The sequence below is a fragment of the Silurus meridionalis genome, chromosome 23 (assembly GCF_014805685.1).
Source record: "Silurus meridionalis isolate SWU-2019-XX chromosome 23, ASM1480568v1, whole genome shotgun sequence".
NCBI classification, from domain to species: Eukaryota; Metazoa; Chordata; class Actinopteri; order Siluriformes; family Siluridae; genus Silurus; species Silurus meridionalis.
The window spans coordinates 15,054,594-15,078,671 of NC_060906.1; the positions used below are offsets into that span (position 1 = coordinate 15,054,594).

General features: G+C 39.2%; 1 protein-coding gene, 1 long non-coding RNA gene and 1 other non-coding gene across 3 annotated transcripts in view; 1 reads left to right on the forward strand and 2 right to left on the reverse strand.

Moving 5' to 3' along the window:
- Positions 1 to 9,271, reverse strand: part of LOC124377290 — a 24,800-nt gene extending 15,529 nt beyond the window's left edge. The window contains exon 1 of the long non-coding RNA XR_006924087.1: positions 9,153 to 9,271. This is a non-coding gene — a long non-coding RNA (uncharacterized LOC124377290). The remainder of the gene's footprint in view (positions 1 to 9,152) is intronic.
- Positions 9,056 to 15,135, forward strand: trib2 (tribbles pseudokinase 2). The gene is made up of 3 exons (XM_046836702.1): positions 9,056 to 10,292; positions 11,410 to 11,702; positions 13,044 to 15,135. Exons 1-3 carry the CDS (start codon positions 10,017 to 10,019, stop codon positions 13,513 to 13,515), a joined length of 1,041 nt encoding a protein of 346 aa, XP_046692658.1. The 5' UTR covers positions 9,056 to 10,016; the 3' UTR covers positions 13,516 to 15,135.
- Positions 15,136 to 23,425: 8,290 nt separating this feature from the next.
- Positions 23,426 to 23,498, reverse strand: trnak-uuu. Its single transcript has one exon. It is a non-coding gene; the product is annotated as a tRNA-Lys (tRNA).
- Between the last annotated feature and the right edge of the window lie 580 nt (positions 23,499 to 24,078).

Here is a 24,078-nt window from a genome sequence, read left to right on the forward strand (position 1 = left end):
GTGTTGGTGATTAGCTACAGTACCTGGAGTGCATGTTGAACGCACATATACAAGGCTTGCTGTGCATTCCTAACTACCAAGCATTTCATGGTAAGTGTATTACCTCAGTCGTTTGGAGAAGGATTACACTTTTGCAAAGCAGGCGCCCTTGGTAGAGCATTTTGAGAATGGAAGCTGCCTGCAGTCTAGGATGAATCATCCCCATTGATGAGAAGCTAAGCAATCAATTTCACATCAGGCATAAGGGGAAGCGCCATCTCTCCCACTAAGCCACACACACACACACACACACACACAAGCAATCTCTATCAGTCTAGATTCCATCAGGTTATCATTTTTATACTAGCACCCTGGAAGAAATCTCTACATGTGTCTTTTGTCTTTTTGCACAAATTGCAAAAAAAGATGGGATTTAATCATTATTGGTATTTTCGAAGCAGTGGAAACATGCTCATATACCCTATTGCAGATGTGTCACAAAGCTTCTCCCCAGTCATTACGCAGAGCGTAAACTATGGAAGATATTATTCATCATGTCGAGATTTGGGTGGTCTAGTTTGGGTTTGTGAGATACTTAAGTTCTGAGTCAGATGTCAAAAAGCAGGCCCGTTTCAAATACACTCCACATTTATTGTCTTTTTTTTCTTTGTCTGAATGGGGTAATATTATTATTATTTCCATTTGTCTTGTGCTTGCATAATCTCGATAATCAAATTTTCAAAACGGCAAAGCCTACGTTTATGGTAATGCCTTCATCCTAATATGCCTGGTGTCACATTTAACTAATTGCTATTTAATAAAGAAAATTAGCAATCACTGATATGGTGAAGCTGTATCTAAGAGATGATTATGGAGCAGTTTAAACTCTTTTCGAATATAAGTTGCTTTCATTTATGCTTGTTAAATCTGTAACACTGACTATATAGTTCACATTTTGAGGAAGAAAATGTGAGATAAACATTAAAGTTAGCTGGTCAGCTTGTCACTAACAAAAGACGAACATGAAGATGTCAATATTTTTCCCCCACTTTGAAACTTGAATGAACAGAAGTTGAAATTATGTCATATTGAACATTTCCAAGGAAATTAACTTGTTTAATTCATGTTAAATGTAACTTGAAAACTATTCAAAATGTTTGATGTGCCATTCTTTGATTCATTGCTAACATATTGCTGTGCTATGTGATGGATAAAAGTCTATGCTGTTTAAAAAGCAATCTAAATTTATTTTTAACAGAATGAAGTATATTAAGATTATGTTAAGCCTTTTCACCTGCAATTCCCAAATCAGCTGGCACATGTCTGCTGTCTTGACTAGTAGTCATAATTGTAATCCTTAAAACCAAAAAAGAATCAAGAATTAGCACTGTTATTATGTTAGCTTGGTGAATCTCGTGCTATTACTGTTATTCTAATTTAGCATTCTATTCTATTCTACATTCTATAATTACACTAGGATATGGTGCAGTTAAAGACCAAAGAATATGGATGGATTCCTGGATATATGCCCGGAATCCATTTCCTTAAGTCCCTTGTGCACTGACATCAACCATCTAAGAGCAATAATGCCATGTGAGCTCAGAACTTTATAGGATTTTGATAGCAGTCATTTAGAATTTCTCTACATCCACACACAGCAAATTGTTCTAGAACAACTTTTGCCAAGTAATAAACAAATGATCTGTTTCTTAACTTTTTCTTTGTCTGTGAAGCTACACATTACCAAAAGCTCTATTTTTTCATTTCATGTTCATTTGGAACTTAAATAAAGGATTGATCTTGACTGACCCAGGTGTGTATTTGCTATTATTAGTTAGCTAGTAGCAAGAAGGCTAGATTAATGATTACTGTTAGATGCACTGCTCATAAGGATCACTATGTGCTTTTTAAAAATAGCAAGAGGGTGACAATAAAGGATGGCAACATCACAGCTGATAAAATTTTTTTCCAGGTGCTGCAATTTAAAAATATTTTAATCATCAAAATATATTTCTGCAGTTGACCCCATTTTTTGTCATGCAAGTTATGAAAACAGAATATGTATCCAGAATACACAGAATCTATCCAGAGAACATGCTGTAGAGTAACCTACTTAGACTTTTTAGGTTGTTCATTCTAAAATGTAGCACAGTGGGCTTTTTTTCACATTTAGATATATACATTTAGTATATAAATACAGCGGTCCCCTGGAACTCGCGGGGGTTACGTTCTAAGACCCCCTGCGAGTTACGAAAATCCGTGCGTTTTGGACCCCCCCGCAGCCCTTATGGGCCCTTAGTGAATTCATCAAGATATTATGTCACTTTAATACAGTAATGTGTTTAAAAAAACAATATGAAATTTGTTAGTGAAAACAAAGTTTAAAATGTGATTCCTGAATGTTTCTGAACATTCGGTCCCGCTGCGGATTCCCACAAATTTTAGGATAATCAGCAACATGCTGTTAGTTGGGTTCCAAATGAGAACCCGCAAATTTTCCGGGGGTTGACTGTATTAAGTTTTTAGACTTAGTGTGGTTAAAGAAGTAGAAACAATTAAATATGTGTCAATATTAAAATGGTTCATGTCCTATTTTAATTTTTAAATGGTGGATTCATTATTTTAAATCTTTTTTTTTTTTTTTTTAATGTAAAACACAATGTGCACAGACCCCTTTCATAATGCATTGCATCTTTGGATTTAGAAGCATGGCCAATCTTGAATGCAAATAATAGATATTTTGTTTGAACTTTGGGAGTAAAATCGTATATTTTGATTGTAAGACATCTTCTGTGTAATGTAGGTAGGAGCTGGGTCTGAAGAATGTGTCAGGGACTTGTGAGTCTGATGGCGGAGGTATTACACTACTTCCTCTGCTGGCTTGAAAAGGGGAAATTCCTATGGAATGACAAGTGCATAAAGGAGCACTTCAAAGGCTGGGGAGAGAAACACTATCATGGCATTTGCAATCACTGTTTTTTTCAATAGTTTTTATATAAAACTTATATAGTCTCTTACAGGTTTGGATAATGCTCCTTATCATACACCATTGTGTAAAATGTGTAAAATCACCCAGTCAACCACATGCTTGTCTCTCAGGAACTAGTAATTCTTAGATATTTCAATGTTTCAGTTTCTTTTTGGTCTACATTCTGGTACCTGTGAAATCAAAGCATCAAACACTTTCAGAGAAAAGCTTGCAGCGATTGCACAAGTTCAATCTCGACATGAAATGTACGATTAGTTTTAGATCTCTGGTGTTTTGATACTCATTACTACAGGGAAACAAATATATATATTGTTATGGAAGTAATAGTTATTTTGCAAGTTATGTAAAATGGTTGTATTTTTTTTATTTAATTACTGTAATCATGTGAATAATGACTATGGTGACTGTGTATGAATTTGTAAGATTCTTCCTCATATTCTGAGCTGCATTCAGCAATGCCAACAATTCAATTCTGTCTGCATGTCAGATCAATAAGGGTGATGCTTTTGGTTAACTCTACTTCACATTTACTCATCAGAATGAGAGTCAGGGGTCGTCTTGCGGTTACTACAATGAGGAAAAGAGCAGCCGCAAAATGACTCCCATTTCCATTATGTGACCAATATAGGCATTGGACAATACTATTGATTTGGATACTCTGCGGTCAGTCATCGGGCGTTACAAATCAGGTGCAATAACAGCAGTATGAAAACGTTTGCCGATGACACGGCTGTAGTGGGTCTCATCAGCAAGAACGACGAGTCAGCTTACAGAGAGGAGGTGCACGATTTAACAGCCTGGTGTGGAGCCAACAACCTGTCTCTGAACGTTGATAAAACCAAAGAGATGGTTGTGGACTTCAGGAGAGCGGCCATTCTCCAGTGATCATCGATGGATCCTCAGTGGAGATTGTCAAGAGCACCAAATTCCTTGGTGTTTATCTGGCGGATAACCTCACCTGGTCACTCAACACCAGCTCCATCACCAAGAAAGCTCATCTCCCTCCCCAATCCTGACCATGTTCTACAGAGGGACCATTGAGAGCATCCTGAGAATCACTGCCTGGTTTGGGAACTGCAGCATCTCGGATCGCAAGACCCTACGGAGGATAGTGAGGACAGCTGAGAAGATCATCGGAGTCTCTCTCTCTATCATGGACATTTACACCACACGTTACATCCGCAAAGCCAACAGCATTGTGGACGACCCCACACACCCATCACACACACTCTTCACCCTCCTGCCATCAGGAAAGCGTTTCCGAAGCATTCGGGCCGTCACATCCAGACTGTGTAACAGATTTTTCCCGCAAGCCATCAGGCTTATTAATACACAGAACTGAAATGGAACTCTCACACACACACACACACACACACACACACACACACACACACACACACACACACTCACTCACTCAACTGTGTGTTACCGAACTGTACAACCTGAACTTAACACACACTCATTACTCATCTCAATCCATTCCAACACCATTTATTTATTTTTATGCTTCTACTGCTGTTTTTGCACTGCATTGTGTTTGTTTACATATAATCTTGGTTATAGTTTTTATAGTTCTTTTTGCACAGTTTTGTATATTCAAAGTATACAGTAGGTTTACTGGTCTGCACTATCTTGTGTAATGTGTTGTGTTGTCTGTCTGTTTGTACTGTCTGCACTGTCTGTCTGTACTATTTTTTGTCTGCACTGTTTGCACTAGGTTGCACTCGATACACTTTATGTAGCTTTGTGTTGTGTTGTAGCTCTATGTTGTTGTTTAGTGTAGCACCGGGGTTCTGGAGAAATGTTGTTTAATTTTTACTGTGTACCACTGTGTATAGTAGAAATGACAATAAAAGCCTCTTGACTTGACTTGACTTGACTTGAAAAAAGTAAACCTTTGCCATTTCCATTAAGTGTCCCTTTTATGAAAAAGTAAAATTGAATACATTGTGGCCTCCAAAAGGTAAACCAAAGGGTCTAATTTAAAACACTTTTAAGTCAAGGGGTGTTTCTTTGAAGAATATTTTGTAATAAGGCAAAGATCAATGGCAGTGAGTGCTCGGTGGGCTGCAGTGCAGCTGTGGGTGTCATAGGAAATGCCACACCAACAGTGCTTCAAAAGAGTGAGAGTCACAGAGATAAAGTGTGATAAAGGTGTGTGTTTCCCTGTGCTGCCTGTAAGGCAGATAAAGAGAGATCATTGATGCTTGATGCATTACTAGAGCAGCACAATAAAACAGTGAGCAGCTGAGCTGTCTGCTCTGCCTAATTAACTGTTTTATTCAGATTGCTGCATGCACGACTGGCAATAAACCTGTAATTAAAAGAAGCATGAATATGCCAAGCTGCATTCGAGAAAATCATTTGCTGTTTCTTTTTTTCTTCTTAAGGGTTGTCATGCCTGTCTGGATTTGTTCTGGCCATGCAGCCATCATTCCCTGCTTACATATTACTGTTGCAAGACCGTGTATTGCATAACAGAAAAACACCAAACAGAAACAGGACCTTTGACCGGAACAGCACACATATTTGACATTACTTATGTTTATGGCCGTACATGGAGTTATTCCAAGTGAATGGATGTATGTTGCCATAGCAGCAGTATTGGCAAATGTGTATTGGCAGCAGTAGATTTTGAATGTGTAATTCAATGGCCGTACAAGATAGAGATTAAGCTTTTGCGATTGGCACTCAGCTAAATTATGACTCCCATAGCCTGAAGTGACAAAACAATAAATGCTTATATTGTACAGTTCAACAGTTCAAATCTAGAAACAGCCAGAGTTGGAGAACAAGAGATAAACATAATAGAATGAAGGACCCCTGAAGAAAAAAAGGGGTTTTTTTTGTCATATAAAATCTAGACACTATTTGCCCTTTCAGTCACCCAGCCCCTTTAAATTTGAGAAAAACTCTGCCCTTAACAAGTATCAAATTTTCATTTGCAGAGGATTTCACCTTTGCTGAATTTGCATAAGGTTATTAGAGCAAATGGCTAGAATATGTTAATACAGTCTCAAGCTATGGATTGTAAATAAAAGAGTAATGTTCCTTTGGCCTTCCGGATCTGGAAGCAGGTCACTGCACATCACCCGACCCAACAGTTTTTCATCTTGGCTACAAATCTCTTCTATTTCCTCACAGGCAGCAGCACTGAGAGGGGTGACTGACATTGCCAGAAATGGCTGATTAAGATTTTAGCCATCCAAACTGACCTTTGAAGACTTTTGGCATCAGAGTGTCTAGCTTCCAGGCAATCTGCCACTGTAATCTGGCTCAGTCTCGTCTTCACACTCTGTTCTCTTTGATTTTCTCCAATTTGTATAACCAGGACTGTTATAAATTACTCAAAAGTGAGATAAAGTGACATTTGCTTGTTCTGACATGATTAAATGCTTGTCAATAAAATAGCATTTTCATTTAATGAATTTTAAGTTATTCTGCTGGTGGAAACAGTAGTGGATTGTATTACAGAAATCGCACAGTAATGTGTAACCTATCCCAAATCAGCTCTCATCCTGATGTTTGTCATCCACATTATAGGAGATTATAAAGCTGAATCAATTTGGATCCAGGTCTGAGAAATAGGTCAAACCAGACCTGGAAAGTGTTGACCTATTTCAGGGTGGAACTGGTCAAGTTTGAAACGTAACAGAAGGGAGGGGTGTGTGTGGGCGTATTTTGATCTACAACTACTCAGGAAAGTAAAGCACAGAAAAAAGAGCATTTTGTGCAGCAGATACATTTTCATAAAGCGTGGGTACAATGAGGCCATGAATCCCGTGAGAAACCCTGCAAGTTCTATGTCTTGCCGGGGGAGGAAGCTGATTCAAATGAACAGCCTCGCCTGTGTCTCTGTTCCAGCTGTGTGCATTCTGTCCGACACCCCACATTCCCGAACAGCAATTGCTCAATCCTTCACCTTCCTCCTCCTCCTCAAGTGTTGCTCAGGGACGCGGTTCAGCTTAAGAGCTGCTTGGGCAGCACACATCTGCAGGTATAGTAAACTATAGGCTTTAAGGGAAGAAAATAAATATATTCAGAATATTGTTGTACTATACTGTTAGACTGCACTACTGTACACAGAAAGTTCAGCAAATGCGTAAACACTACACTGGAAACATCCAACCGGAAAAAAGGAGCCATTATTGATTGTCTAATGGAGTTTATAAATATGTCTCACAGCTTTTCATGCACTACTACACACTATGAAGGACTCTGTGTATTGACCAATACACAAACACACTTCCTCAGGCCACAGTCTCACTTTACAGACTCTCCCAGGTCACACTACCCTCTATTGTACAAACACAAGTACAGACACACACAATCACACTTCTTAGAAATTCTCTGAAATTACCAGCTCACATTGTTAAACAGTACACAATAGAGACCATTACAAACTGCCAACAGAAACCAAATGAATTGCGTAACACCACTGGCTTAAGCAATAAATATCACGAAACACTGTTTAAGCACTGTATGTACACTCACTATTGCTTCACTGTAGCCACTGTATAGTTATAAAACAAGGGCAAATTAATAATTCAAATACATAAAAAAGTCAGCTGAGACCTTTAACCTTGTCAGATGAGCCTGTGTTTCAATAACTGTTTTTTGCTTATCTGTCTAGAACAGAGACAGTAAAGTGGAGAGCGGCGGTCTGAATGTGGACCCTGCAAAGTGTTTCAGCAGACTGAACCCAGCACTTGGGGGGAAAAAAAGACTGTACTCTAGACTGTGACTAGATACTAAAGGTGTTAGATCAGAAAAAGGCTTTGTTTTCACAGATCTTTTAGTTTTAGAGAACTAACAGCACAAATTTTTTTTTTTTTTTTAAAGTTCTTAAAAGATGAACTTACAGTTTGGGGTATATGGTGCTGGTCAAAAAACATTTTTTTAAAGCACTGCTGCAAATTAAAATTTCCTTCATTTATAGACACAAATGAATAACTCATGATTAAGAATTAAATGGTGACTGTTCTTGCCATTCTTGCCAGTAATTTTAATTGCTTAACTGTGAGCCAGGTATCTTACATAACTGGACATTTACTAAATAAATCAAATATTTCTGGTCTATTGCATGAATAGAATGTGAAACCAGAATTCTCCAAAATACCATTTCATCCTGTTTAAAATGTACACCAACCAGGCATGACTTTATGGACACTGATCAGACATACCATTATGACCACCTGCCTAATATTGTGTTGGCCCCCTTTTTTGCTGCCATAACAGTCCTGACCCACAGAGCATTAACAGCATTAACTTCTTCAGCAACTTAAGCTATAGTAGCTCGTCTGTTGGATCAGACCACCTGGGCCAGACTTTGCTCCCCACTGTTCCTTCCTTGGACCACTTTTGATAGATCGTGACCACTGTAGACCAGGAACACCACACAAGAGATGCAGTTTTGGAGATTTTCTGACCCAGTTGTCTAGCCATCACAATTTGGCCCTTGTGAAACTAGCTCAAATCCTAACACTTGCCCATTTTTCCTGCTTCTAACATCAACTTTATAGACAATCATTCACTAACAGGTACCATGATTAAGAGAAAAACAGTTATTCACTTCACTGGTCATAATGTTATGCCTGGTCGGTGTGTTTTTCTATTTGACTGAACATTCCATTGATTCGAATGCATTCATACTTTTATTCACACGGCTAATGGTTTGATTGTACATATAGGAAAAACCCAGTGGGTATCCTAAAAAAAAATTCCTGAGACTTACAGAAGCTGCCAACCATCTGGCAAGCAGCCTGTAAAGGATTAATCATTGATAGAAGTGGTCCAGTGCTGACATGAAGGACTCGAGGGCTTGCAGTGCATGTGTTTCCTAAGAATTCCGAGATAAGAATCATTTCACACTCTATAGTAAGCCGACAGCAGCTTGAGTTTTGATGGCTCCTATTAACTATATACTGTATGCGCACTGCATAGACAAAGACATATGGCTATACATTGAGGCTGATACATAGACTGTCCAATAGGGAAGCGCTTGGGATTCGGCCTACAGCAAACCCAATCAAAGATATACCCGAGGGTGACGTAAGAGGGGGCGGAGCTGGAGCAGCTCGCTGCTTGTGTGTGCTGAGCAACCCGAGAGCAGCCAGTCACCTCCTCGGTGTGTGAGTGAGAGAGAAAAAGGAGGAGGGAGTGTGTATGTGTGTGTGTGGCTGACCTCGCTCTGAATGGACTGGGATTCTCAGCCACGTAAGTAGTTAGTACACCGCGGGAGATGATGATGCCTTGCTGAAATAAGGGATAGGCCTGGGAAAGTCGGCCATCCCTTTTTTTTTTCCTCCTCTCGAGCATCACAATCGTCGCCACATCCCGACCATTCCGCAGGAGATCTAGGAATTAATTTAAGCGCAATCGCCACCGCAGAAGGACACCGACTCCCGAAGAGAGAGTGAGGGAGAGAAAGATAGAGAGGAAAAAGAGAGAGAGAAGATTACACATAAAGGGGTTTGCGCTCCGGTCGGTTCCTGTAGCGTGTGCAGCAGATGGCGAGCAGAGCCGAGTGGATATGAGCAGTGCAAGAAGGAGGCCGCTGAATGGAAACGGAACCCTTTCTCAGGAAAGCCGACACCACTGACCGGTTAGCACACACGCCAAGGCTTCTCTGCTAGCCAGCACCCGGGGGGGGCTTTAACACTGCTCTTCTGAATTTGGGGGAAGCTTTTTTTTTTTGCACAACGGTTCCTGCAGCTAAATCATAAAATTCATCCTTTAAAAGCTCAGGCGTAGTAACCACAGGGTAACTTTTTGTTGTTGTTGTTGCAGCCGGATTATATTATATGAATATTATATATATTATTCGCCCGGTCTCACTGCAGCACTAGTTTTTGATTTGCACGACAGTCAGCGCTCTTTCCGACATTGTGCGACTGCTGGTCGACTGGCATGTTGGCGTACAGCAAGTGAATCCAAGCAGCTTTGAATTGATTTATTTTTCATCCAGATTAGGAAATTCTTATCCGAATTATCCCATTCTCCAAAACCCAATCCCTCGCACCTTAGCACAAACCTCATCTTAACACTCATGAACATACAGCGCTCCAATCCCATTAACATCGCACGGTATGGGAGAGCGAGGCACAAAGCGCACGAATTGGAGGAGCTGTCTTGTCTACAACAGAGGACTCCTGAGCCGAATCAGAGCTTTAGTCCCAATCTAGGCTCCCCGAGTCCTCCGGAGAGCCCTGACTCCACACACCGGGTGTCCTGCATCGGGCATTACCTCTTACTGGAGCCGCTGGAGGGAGACCGCGTGTTCCGGGCCGTGCACTTACACAGCGGGGAAGAGCTCGTGTGCAAGGTAAGGGGAAAAAAAACCCCGCGTGCCACGTCCTAACCTGCACACTGTATTCATATCCTACCCGGGAACACTGTATAGGGATTAGTCTTAGTATGCATACTAGCATAGTATTTAACATGGCACTAGATTTGGGACATAGATTTTTTTTTTGGCAAGTCAGATGGCATCCACTTTGTGAGCAGTGTTCATAGGCCAGACAGGGTCATCAGTCTTAAATCATAAGTGTTTTTAAAATGCAGGACTACGTGGGCATTAGTGCATCCCATGCAGCATTTAGTAGAATATCTTTTTTTTTTTTGCTGCAAAATAAATTCTCAAGTGCCTTTACACATTTCATAAGTACCTCTACAGTTTAACATCCACAGGATATGTTGGTCAATTCCTAAAGCTACAAGATCATATGAGATGTGACAAAAGGAGCAAGAATCAGCGTCCACTTGCCTAATAGGCAAACCCAGTGGTAACCATGGTGTTCTGCCTTGTGATCAGCCGTGTTTGTACATTATGTGCCCGAATGGATGTGTACACGCTTTTGTTGAGAGAAGCTTGTTTCTAACACAGAGGCATCTCTGATTTGTAGATGTTGCTAATGATTGAGGTCTGCAGATGCACCAGGACCGAAAATGTCACCTTTTTTTTTTAGGTGCCACGACAGGTTAAAAATATATTTAAGTGGGAGAGGTTTGCATGTGTAGGAAGACCAAAGGTTCATTCATTTGGGCAGCAAGCCAGATGACGCTGCTTATACCTTGATAAGATTTAAAGCTCCGATGGCCACCATCGGTGTGCTATATTTACCCCACCTCCCTTTTATGTGCCTGTTACTAAGCAACATCAAAGATCAGTGTCTGTTTTGGAGTCTTAAATTTGCTGCAGAGGTGTATGCCTTGCCTTCCGATAGCGCATGGGTTGCAGTCCTTTTGTCTCTCAGCCCCCTCTATTGTCTTACAAAGTGGAGGGTTTTAAAATGGAGAACAGTTCGAATCTTTAAGACCAGTAGTTCAGGGGTTTAAGAGGCTCTAAGAACAGTTACTTTGCACAACAGCCCAATTTCCTTGGAATCAATGACCATGTCTAATTGAATACAAATCGCTCCCTTCTCTTTTTTTCCTTCCAGGTGTTCGATATCAGCCACTATCATGAATCGTTAGCTGCCTACTTTGTACTGGGAGCTCATCAGAACATCAACCAAATAGTGGAGATTCTCCTCGGAGACACGCGGGCGTACGTGTTCTTCGAGAGGAGCCATGGAGACATGCACTCGTTTGTCCGCACTTGCAAGAAGTTGCGGGAAGAAGAGGCTGCCAGACTTTTCTATCAGATAGTGTCCGCCGTGGCACACTGCCACGACAATGGCCTGGTTCTCAGAGACCTCAAGTTGAGGAAGTTCGTCTTTAAGAATGAGGAAAGGTAAAAAAAAAAATGTGCATTTGATATATAAGACTATACAGAAATTAGGTTTGTTGTCATCTATACTTTTCCTGGTATGTACCTTTTTGCCCTGGCATACTTTAAAGCATTCCAGTAATATTGCACCAGGCATAATGAGTGGCAGATAATGGAGCTAGAGCAAAGCCCCACTAAGGCAAATTTGGAATGTGCAATTTGGCCTGACCACATGCCTCACCTCTAAATTTAGGCTGATGTCATAGCACTATGTATGACTTTGGGGGGGAGTTCCTTTTTAAGCTATGGTAGTAGCACATTCTGCCCAATGAATCACCTCAGCTAGTTTTCCTGTGGCTCAGCACATGGAAAGGGAGTCATCATGGTCACAGTTCTAAATGTGAGCTCAGTGACCTTAACATTCTCATGCACTGTAGCCTGGGATGCGACATAAACGATTGATGGCATGCAAATATAAAAGGATTTTGCTTGGAGGTAGGTGCTTTTACCTTGGCCTGAAATGAATCACAGCATATGCACACATATGGGAATAGGCACAAGCAGCCAGAGAGACCCTGATTAGGCACAGAGCTGTGCTGAGTTCCTGACCAGGATCATGACCATGTTAGTGGGTGTTTAAAACCTTGAGCTGTTGCACATAAAAGTCTGGTTTCCCGGTGGATTGAGTGGTTTTGGAAAAAGAAAAAATTGCAGTGCTGGTAGTGAATCACTATTGGTTTTTTTTTGTTTTTTGTTCACACCCCCCCCCCCAAACAGGCTTCATCGGTGACTGGAAAACTTGCCCTGTGTTTATGTGCAACCAAGCTCTTATTCAAATGGTTGTTCATGTTTTGCCCTGGTGTCTTTTTCAGACTCAGCATGTGTGTTTTTTCCGTTCTGCAGTAGAGGTGTGAGTCATGTACACTGTATGTTATTCGAGGGTTATTTTAAACAGGCAGCTGAACAGAAACCGAGCTAGAGGTCAGAAGGTGCATGCTCTGTTCACTTTTACAGTACGGTGGTTTGTTGGAAGTCAAGTCGCCTTGACATCTGATCTGCAGTTTAAAGTTACTGAAAATGCAAGGACAACAGGACAGCCAGAAAAAGTTAGGGAACAGAAAAGCACATTTGTGATTTCTATTCTGTTTTCTGTGCATTGTTACATCAGAGGAAATACAGGGGTTTCCCTATGAATGTGGATGTACTAACTGAGTTTTTGCTGGATTCATATGTACCATTATGTGGATAATAAATGCAATGATAAATGGTTGGGCTGTGATTACATAACCACAGCCTTTAAACGATTGTAAGATTGTTTCTTCTCAGCATTGAAGAATATCTTTTTTGGTTTTCTTTCTATTCCAGGAACCTTGTTAAGTTGGAGAGTTTAGAAGATACATACCTCCTGAAGGGAAGCGATGACTCTCTCTCAGACAAACATGGCTGTCCAGCTTATGTAAGCCCGGAAATTCTCAACGCCAGTGGCAGCTACTCGGGCAAAGCGGCAGACGTGTGGAGTCTGGGCGTGATGCTGTACACCATTCTTGTCGGTCGCTACCCTTTCCACGATGTGGAACCTAGCTCACTCTTCAGCAAGATCCGACGTGGCCACTTCAACATCCCAGAGACACTCACACCCAAGGCACGCTGCTTGATCCGCTGCATTTTGCGGCGGGAGCCAACCGAACGACTGACTTCACGTGAAATCCTGGACCATCCCTGGTTCCTGGCAGCAACTGGCCAGGCGGGCACTGCCTATGCCAGAGGAGAACGTGAAGCAGACCAGATGGTGCCCGAAGCCAACATGGAGGAAGAGCTGGAGCAGTACTTAAGCTGAGCAGCACAAAAAAAAGACATTTAGCCACGTGTTTTAGATGACAGAATGCACTCATACGATGGTGTTTAACTCCCATTCCATGGAGAAAACCTGGGAAGGTCTGGCTTGATGGTGTGGAACACCTTCAGCAAGAACTTCTGGGCAAATGCAAATGTCATTGTTCAGTAATGTAGCAAGACTTAACTATCTTTAGGTTGAGTTTTTTTTTGTTTTGTTTTTGTTTTTTTTAAGTGGTGCTCATGAGGTGTACAAGTCATATTAAGCTACAAAAACATGACTGCACAGGAGACCTCAGCCAAGGAGAACAACACCAACATCAAGCAAACTGCAATCACTCCTGTTCTGATTTATCAAAGTAGACAAAATTGTCTCCACACATTGAACTTTAACAGCATTTTGTTGGCTGCATTTGCATATTTATTCTTTTTTTTTTTTTTTTTGTTTTTTAGTATATTACTTACACCATTCTGCTCTTTCATAGCCCTCTAGGCCAATACTATAAAATGTATGTGGCGGCTATCAGTAGAATTACAATACAAGTTGTAAAATCTCCTTTTCAGGCTTGATCCTTCCCCAACTGTGTATTTGCGTTTCTCTCATTTGTGTAAGACTGCATTAACTCAGCTTTCTGTGTTGCATTAAGCTATTCCTTCTAAACTCTTATTGCTGCTTATTTCTCCTCTAGACTGAACTGAACCTCTTTGAGACGTGAGGGGGCACTTGGCCTGCCCTGACCAAGTGAATGGTCCATTCCATCTCTGTAGACTAGCATCTATTTAATTTTAATTTCTTTTTTTTTTTTTTTCTGCTGAAATGAAAGAGTTTTTAATTTAAAGTAACAACAACTATATTTAAATATATTTGCAGGTTTTCTTTATACCTTTGATTCTGTTTCCACAAATATTGTAGGCAATACTCTTGACACAGGGCAGTTTTAATGTTGGCATTAAAGACTGTCCCAAGGTTTAAAATAAACCATTAAACTTAAGTGCCAGTATTTGTGCCCCACGCCACCAATGCCGATAACATCCCTTCTCTTTTTATTTTTGATTTAGCTTTTAACACCTCGGTAAACGATGTTACAACGACTACACTGTCTCCAGTACCTCATGTTACTTTTCTACTGCCTGCCTAGGTTCTGTGAAATGATCATGTTCTAAATAGGTACATGTGGACATGTTTGTGGTATATCAATGTTACTTCAAATTGTGGTCTCTAGTTAATGGCATGTACCCTTTTGAATGCTATAGCCTAGCAGGAGGGCTGGGGAAGTTGTTTTTTTTGTTTGTTTTTTTCCTCGTTCATTTCGTAAAGTAAATCCTTGCAAATTCTATTTTTTAACTGCTAGGAGTTTTGAGTTGCCTCTGTAAAAGCATTAGGTTTGTAAGTGTAGGTATTTTTTTAATATGCTTTCAGGTAGAATTAATTGCCCACGTGAGTTGGTGCAGAGTGAAGGACTTTTTTTTTTTTTTTTTTTTTTTTTTCTTTTCTTTCCCTTTGAAGGGGTGGGGGGCATGCATGGTGGGATATCTGCCTCAGATGCTCTGATTGTAATGTAACTGATTTTGGTGTTTTGTCCAAATTTATTCAGTAAATAAAATGTGACCTGCACACTGAAAAGCATGTTAATTTACCATTGAATTCTCCAAGGTTTCCATGAGTTTACTGGAGCTCACATTGGAAAAATATTACTGGTATTCAACTGTCCAGTTTTGGTGGAAAAACTGGAACCCTTTAATATCTGCTGTATCCTATTTAAGGGTCTAGGTCGCATCCTTTGTTTTTCAGCTCACCAAAAGTGTAAAGAGTGGTTATTTGAGTTATGGCATCCTTAATAAAACCAGCACCAACATCCCTGGCATGGTCAAAGTCACTAAAATAAGTATTCTTATTTTGATGTTTAATGTGAGAATGAGACCTGTATCTGGTTTACTTTATGCTCTGCACTATTGCTACATGCTGGAGTCGATCTAGGCCAAGAACTAAGAACTCTAAAGCATGTTACCACAAATGTTGAAGAAAAAATGCAATACAGGCCTTTGCTTTAATTTTATTATATAAAGGATTTTTTCCCCCAAAAGTCAAAGATGAAATCTTTATCTGCTGGATTATAAGTCATACATGCAGTATTTAGACACTTGGGAAAAGGCCAGGGGCATCAATCTCTCACCACTATATGGATGTTAGGATGATTTGTATGGAGAAAATCATTAGGAAAAAAAAAGGAGCTTGCAGTATGTATACATGGGAAAGTGGCAGCTCAGTGGTTAAGGCTCTGGGTTGCTGCTCAGAAGGTCAGGGGTTCAAGCTCCAGCATTGCCAAGCTGCCACTCTTGGGCCATTGAGCAAGGCCTTTAACCCCTTCTGCTTCAGGGGTGTTGCATCATGGCTGACCCCAGCTTCTTAACATCACTGGGATATGCAAAGAAAGAATTTCATTGTGTTGTAAAGTACATGTGACAAGTAAAAGTCAAATTTGCTTTCTTTCCACTGAAGAGTTTTGTTTAAAATAAAATGCAATCAACATAACTGGAACAACAGAGCTGTTTAATAAAGAACTATGGTATAACACCCATGCTCACTGGTTAAGACACCTGAAATAACTCAGTCTGACAAATAAGTCACAATCAACACCAGCTTTTCAACAAGTGGGAAGCAGCTTGCAACTGACACTATCCCTACTGGCTAAGGAAATTCACAGATTGTAAGTCAGGCTTTGTAAGTGTAAGTAAATTCTATTCCACTATGTATAATGATTATTAATGAATAACTGTGATCTCAATACATACATAGCCTTATTGTGTTATTAATCACCCTCAAATAAATCACTGACTTTCTTTAGTTAGCCATGTATAAATCACTGCTAATGACAAAAAAGAATTGAAATGGTTTGTTGCTACTCTAATTGAAACAATAATTTTCTACAATTGCTAAGTATTTTCAAATAAGCAGCACTGAAAACAAACCTGCAAACAAACCATCCCTCTACATTTACATTTGCAACATTTAGCAGACACACTTGTCCAGAACGACGTACAAAAGTGCTTTGAGTCTCTAGCAAAGAATAAATCTACACTGGTATGCAAGATTACAAACTTAAGATGAATCAGACTACAACTCTTGATATTTACAAAGCAAACTTGGAAAGTGCTAATTTAAGTATTTCAGGAAGAGGTAGGTTAAGCCGACGCTTTAAGATAGCCAGGGACTCCACTGTTCTGACTTCTAGGGGAATTTCATTTCACCACCTCGGTGCCAGAACAGAGAAGAGCCTTGAAGGATACTTACTTCTCATTCTGAGAGAAGGTGATGCCAGTCTAGCACTGCTGGAGGATCTCAGACAGTGTGGTGCAGTGTGAGGTGTGATGAGGTCTCTGAGGTAAGATGGGGCTGGTCCATTTTTGGGCTTGTAGGCAAGCATTAGTGTTTTGAATCTGATACGTGCAGCTACTGGGAGCCAGTGAAGGGAGTGCAGCAGTGGGGTGCTGTGGGACAACTTGGGCAGATTGAAGTTCTGCAGCTGCGTTTCGGATCATTTACGAATAGCGTTCAGAGGAAGACCTGCCAGCAGAGAGTTGTACTCAAAATGACAAGAAACTGAACAAGCACCTGGGCAGCCTGTGTGGACAGAAATGGTTAAATGTTCATTCAATGAACATTCCTTCGGATGTGGTAGAGAAGAAATCGATAAGAACAAGCCACATTGGCAACATGTGAGAAGAAGGACAGTTGTTTGTCCATAGTTACCCCATGGTTGCGTGCAGTGGCTGAAGAGTCTTGAAGAGTTATTCTGAGATCTTGACCTGGAGATGAATCAACTGGGTTGACAAGCAGTTCTGTTTTGCTGGGCTTGAGATTTAATTGATAAGCACTCATTCATGAAGATATGTCTGTTAAGCATGCGGAGATCCGAACAGAAGCTGTATTATTTGAGGGAGGAAAAGAAAAGATGAGTTGAGTGTCATCAGCATAGCAGTGGTAAGAAAACCCATGTGACGATATGACTTCACCAATGGAGTGGGTATAGAGGGAGAAAAGGAGGGGAACAAGTACAGAGCCTTGTGGAACACCAATGGTAAGTTTGCAGGGGGCAGATGTGGACCCCGTCCATGTTACCTGGTATGAACGACCTTCCAGGTAGGAAGCAAACCATTCCTATGCTGTTCTACGGATACCGAGGCTCCTGAGGGTAGATAAGAGAGTCTTGTGGTTGACTGTGTCGAATGCTGTTGAAAGGTAAAGGAAGATAAGTAAAGATGACAGATTCCCCTTCCCTCTGAAGTAGCAGAATGTTTTTATTTAAGTTAATAGGCATGCACTAAAGTTCTTCAGATCTTTGTTGATCTATGCTCTTAATATTGCAGTCATACATTAATTACAGATACTTACATCTTTACATTCCAAACACCTTGGGTGCCTCACAAAATTTTGTTTATCCCAATATAAATGATCATTTTAATGATTGGCTCCAGCCATATTGGTTAGTTATTTAATGTATAGTGCCCTCTGTCCAATAAACCAGTAGGGGGATACAGTTTCTATCTACCCAGAAGCCATCTTGGAAAAATTCCGATCTTTAATCAAATTTAAATTGTTATGGTTAAAATGTAATCAATAAACTGATCCAGCCCCACATACCTGAGTACGGTTGACCGAAAAATTCCAGAGGTAAAGGTTTTTTTCATTTATTTTTTTTTTCATTTTTCGGCTGGTGTTTATTGGTGTTTCACTTTGTACAGGGTTAAACATATTGGTGCCTGAGGAGTTGGATCAAATCCTGCCCTATCCCCTGGACTTTTGGTTCTGCAATGAAGACTTAAATTCAGTGGCTGTTAAAAGATCTCTTTTTTACACTGCCAAAAATTGAGTTAGGCAGGTAATCTGTCAGCACTGTACAGTTGTTTGATCATGCTTTTTAGTAGTTCCAATAGTATCTTGCTCATGCAACATGCAGATGCATAGTCCATGACAAATGGCAAGATATCCTTACTGCACTCCTTCACAAATACATGCATTGTTTTAGGTGACATTGAGAAATGTATATGTTTAGTAAAATCCATGCTCATGCTGTTAAAAAATACATCTAAAATATGGGAGCTTGGGAGCTTGGTTTGCTTCCCCTCTAATAAACTTGCATTTGCTCAGGTGTGTATGGTAGAGTGCTACATAATGCTACTGGATGAATGATCTAGCTATTGTAAAGGCTAATTATAAAGAAAAAAAATTATGTACACCATCCAGAACTATGTTCTTCATCATTACATTTTGAATTGAGTTAGTCTGTACTTCTAAATTTGCAGCACATTTGGAAAAAAAATACACATTGTGTATGCAGTAGTTTCTAACACACATTTCTGAGAAATAAACTTTTTTCACCTCTTCATTTTTATGGCCCTATTGCACTCTATTATCATTTGTCCATAATTTACATTTACTTTAAGAAAATCTAGACATCTGTGCTAAGGCATGTGCGTATAACCATGCAAAAGCACTTGCAAGCTGTCTGTTATTAATGACTTGTTCGCCCTGTAGATTCCCAGTGATTGACAGACATCTTTGCAAAATGCATGCTGGGTATTCCAGTTACAGATTACTGATGGATAAGTACAAAGTGCTGCCAAAATGCTGTAAATGAGAAAATGCTCTTATAAACTTAGTGATATACCATTTATTTTTTGCCCTTAGGCAAAAATTGTTGATGAAAAAAAATGTTTCCCTTGCTAGATTTAACCCAATACAACATTTCCTGAGGATAATTTTAGTATGTACAGTATGTTTTTTTCTTTTTGGACATACATTTATCAAGTGTATTAATTAATGTTTATTCTGGTAGACCTAAGTCAGTGGTTGGGGATATAAAAATTGCAGTGGATCCCAATGATAGCCTGATTTCATGACAACTCAAGAACCCACACTGAATAGCTCTCCAGTGCCAAGCAACCCAACTACATGCCCCGACAGTGTACCTGTGTGTTCCATCCTTATTTGGGGTCAGAGTTTTACAATGTTACCTGATGATGCAACAGTTTTTATACACGGATTGATTACAAAGTTGAAAAGTGAATTTAAAGTAAATGGAATGGAATCTATATATAGAAACTATATATCCCGATGTTTACAGGGTGAGCTGTCTTTTTGCACACTGACTTATGAAGGTTAGTGCTCCCTGTGAATGTGCGTGCAGCCTTGTGCTGCCATCTGTTGGTGTGTTACAAAACTAGTCTCTAACTATTTTGATAACCACATAGATTGATATGGTAGGAAACAGTGTAAATTTACAGACACATGGACACACGTAGATGTGATTTTAAAGTAATTATGTAAAATCAACACCCTCTGAGCTAATATAAACAACACCTTATGGGTTATCGAACTTTAGCTACCAAGCTTAACATCTGGCAGACTATAATTGTAGTCATATTTAAATAAAATTCCCAACACCTAATTGCATGTTACTCTGAATAATTATCTAATCAGAATTTCATAGTTACTTTTTAGCATTACTAACTGCAACAATGCAACGTTTCACACCCACTGTGTACTTAAACTGAGTACTTTGTTAGAATAAATATAATATGATTATAATTAACAAATGTAAGGCCTTGCATTTTTTTGACTTATTAAATACTAATGTGGAATTACTCACCTGTGTCATACTCTTAATCATTCCATTTGTACAGAGATAATTAATAAGAATATGTTGTGTAAATTGTAGGCTTACAGCAGATTTTTGGCAAAAAAAAACAATTAATTTTTTACACACACATGTTTAGAAGGTACAGTGTGCCTGGTTTCCCACCAGAATTGTGAAACCAGGAATAACATGTATAAATAATGTGAACATAAGGTGTGTAAAGTTTTTTTTTCTTTTTGTTCTCAGAGTGGTCTGTTTCTTTTTTATAAATGAGAAGCTTTGAGTATGAAAGGAATGTGTTCACTCACATTCAATACTGCCACCTGCTGTTTAGCTTACTGATATTTCGAAATATTATAGGTGGCGCTGTATTTAATGAACCAGTGTAACAGTTACCTTTTATTGTTTTTTTCTACATCACTATATCATGTATCTGACTTTACTTATGATATATATACAGTACCAGTCAGACTTTTGGACACACCTTCTCCTTAAGTTGTTTTTTATTTTTTATTATTTTCAACATTGTACATTAAAACTGAAGACATCCATAAAATTGAAGAACACCTATGGAACTATGTAGGAAACAAAAAAGTATTGAACAACCCAGAATATAAAGTATTTACGTTTAGCCTTGATGACAGCTTGGCAAACTCATGGCATTCCCAGATTCATCAGATTCAGATTTTAGTCTCCTGGAATGGATTTCAGTTCAAGTGTGCCTTGTCAAGAGTTCATTTGTGACATTACTTGTCTTCTTAATGTGCTGTAGACTATCTGTTGTCTTGTGCAGATCAAAGGGTGAGTACAGAGTCAATAACCCTATTAGTGCTACTACAACTACTATAACTACTGTACTAATCTATATTATTGCTAGAAACACTCAAATTAAATAAAAAAAAAGACAATTCTTCAGTACTTTAAGAAATGAGTGTCAGTCAATCTAAAAAATCTCTAGAACGTTAAATGTATCTCCAAGTGACGTCTCCAAAACCATCAAATGCTATAATGTAAGGAAGATCAAGAGCTACTGCTACTGCAGAGGACAAGTTTATTTGAGTAACCAGCCTTAGAAACCACTAATTCACATAAATGCTTTTCTGTGTTCAAGTGGCAGACAAAACATTCACTGTTCAGAGAAAACTGCGTAAGTCAGGCCTTCATGGTCGAATTGCAGCAAAGAAACCATTACTTTGGAAGATCAGCATGCATAGGAGACTTGCTTGGGCTAAGAAACACAAGAAATAGTCAAAAGATCAGTGGAAAGATTAGTCTTTGGTCTGATTTTTAAACTGCTGAATCATTGTTAGATGTACAGAGGGTAAACAGATGATTCTTGAATGTGTTGTTCCCACAGTGAAGCATGGAGGAGGAGGTGTGATGGCGTGAGGGTGCTTTGCTGGTGACACTTTTAATAGCTTAATTAAAATTGAGTGCACACTTAACCAGCATGGCTACCACAGCATTTTGCAGCGACATCTGGTTTGCACTTAGTGGGACCATAAAATGTTTTTTTCAACAGGACAATGACCCCAAACACACCTCTAGGTTAGGTAAGGTTAGGTAAGAGCTTTCTTCAAGAAGGAGAGTGATGAAGTTCTGCATCAGAAGACCTGGCCTCCACAATCACTCAATCTAAATCCAGTAGAGATGGTTTGGGATGAGTGGCACCTGAGAGTGAAGGAAAAGCAGCCAACAAGCACCTAAGGGGACTCCTCAAGTTTGTTGAAAAAACATTTCAGGTGACTACCACATTAGTCTGAGTAAGAGAATGCCAAGAGTGCAAAGCTGTAATCATAGCATCATTTACATCATTTACATTTGCGGCATTTAGCAGACGCCCTTATCCAGAGCGACGTACAAAAGTGCTTTGAGTCTCTAGCAGTGAATAACTCTACACTGGTATGCAAGATTACAAACTTAATATAAATATAACTTGAATTCTACAACGCAAACCTGGAAAGTGCTAATTTAAGTGTTTTTAGGAAGAGGAAGGTCTTCAATCGTTGTTTAAAGATAGCCAGGGACTCCGCTGTATGGACATCTAGAGGAAGTTCATTCCTCCACCTTGGTGCCAGAACAGAGAAGAGCCTTGAAGTACACTTACCTCTCATTCTGAGAGAAGGTAGTACCAGTCAAGCAGTGCTGGAGGATCTCAGACAGCATCAGGTGGCTACTTTGAAGGAGCGAATGTACAATGTTGAAAATAAAAATAAAGAAAAAGCATCTGAAGGAGAAGGTGTGTAAGAACTTTTGACTGGTACTGTATGTACTGAGAAAGTTTGTTTTATATATCTAAAAATAATTATGTTGGTGCTGGGAAACTAAATTTGACCTCAATACCACAAACCAATTTTTGTAAAATAGCCACTACAAAGAACTTCTTTATTTGTTTGTTTCTTACTTTATGTTTACATTAGATGGATTTAACAGTCCCATAGAATTAATACATATAATCATTTAATGAATTTAGATAATAGAAAATTAGTTAACCACAAAAACATCATAATTTCAGAGAGATTCTGCTCTGACAGAAAAGAACCGAGCTGAAGGAGAAAAGTACTGGGGCTTCACTTTAGATTTACACTTGTACTATAGATCTACAAGTGATTTATGAGAGTAATAGAAAAGCAAGTGTACCAACCACATACAGTAAAAGTCCACTCTACTGTTTTTTATAATCTGTACATGTTCTGGTTGGACTAACATTAGATATGATAAGCAATAAATATCAGATTGATCGTCTAACTATTCAGTTGTGCCCTCTGTATTAAACAGGTCATACTTTTAAATTTCACTGAGAGCAAAACCAGGTTAATAGAGTATGATGTAAACTCTGAGACAGCAGCATCTAAATCTTCAGAGCAAAAAGATACCTCGAGTACTTCACTCAGTCGCTAGGGGGCGCCAAATAACGGCACATACAAACATTACTGCTCAATATACTATAGTGTTTGTCCACATAATAGTTATTAAAATATTAGGACCAGCTCCCAGTACTTATATATCTATAAGAACATATAAAATATATAATTTTGTATTCCAAAACATTGGATTAACATTGCAGTTAGATCCAGGTCATTTAGCTTCTTCTGGCTGTAGTGCTGAAGTGTTGATTTGAAAAATAAATAATATACTTTGAATAGTATTTATAGTATTAATAGCTTCGACTGCAGCTTTAAGTAATCTAAAGGTAGAGGAAACCGAAACCAGCAGTAATGTTCACCAAAGTTCTCTGATTTCACTCTAGTTTTACTTAACAACAAATAAAAGCTTCGCCCGAACAGGGACTTGAACCCTGGACCCTCAGATTAAAAGTCTGATGCTCTACCGACTGAGCTATCCGGGCTCTGAGCACAGTCGCTGATCTTTCTCTGGTTACTTTTGCTGAAATCCTTAAAGTTTCTGTGTAAACTCTATAACGGTGTTTCCCTGTCAGAAAAGATCTAAAAGACCTGAGGAAAGAACCCTTTATTATCTAATAGACTAATAAATCTTACACGGAATTGATCTACAATATTATAGCTAGTTATTTTTTTTAATTATCATTATTTTTAGTAGTAGTAGTAGTAATAGTAGTAGCAGCAGTATTTTGCAATAATTATTATTTATTTTGTTTTTTTTATAAATTTGCATATTTTGTGTTTTTCCTAACAATAAGGTATTTTTCTTGAATAATATTTATGAATATGTCGCCCTCTTGTGGACAACTTTACAACAATGTGAAAATTTGAACAGATCCAAACATGCACATACCAGTGATTCTCTCACTGAAAGTCCTGATAATCTAATGATCTTCATGAATCTTTTTAGGTGGCATCAGAGGACACCTGAAGCTGTGGAGGACAGTGACTTGCCTACACAGCAGTGGAGAACCCCTGTGAATTTTACCTACATATCTAAATATTTGATAAGTGTAAATACCTCAG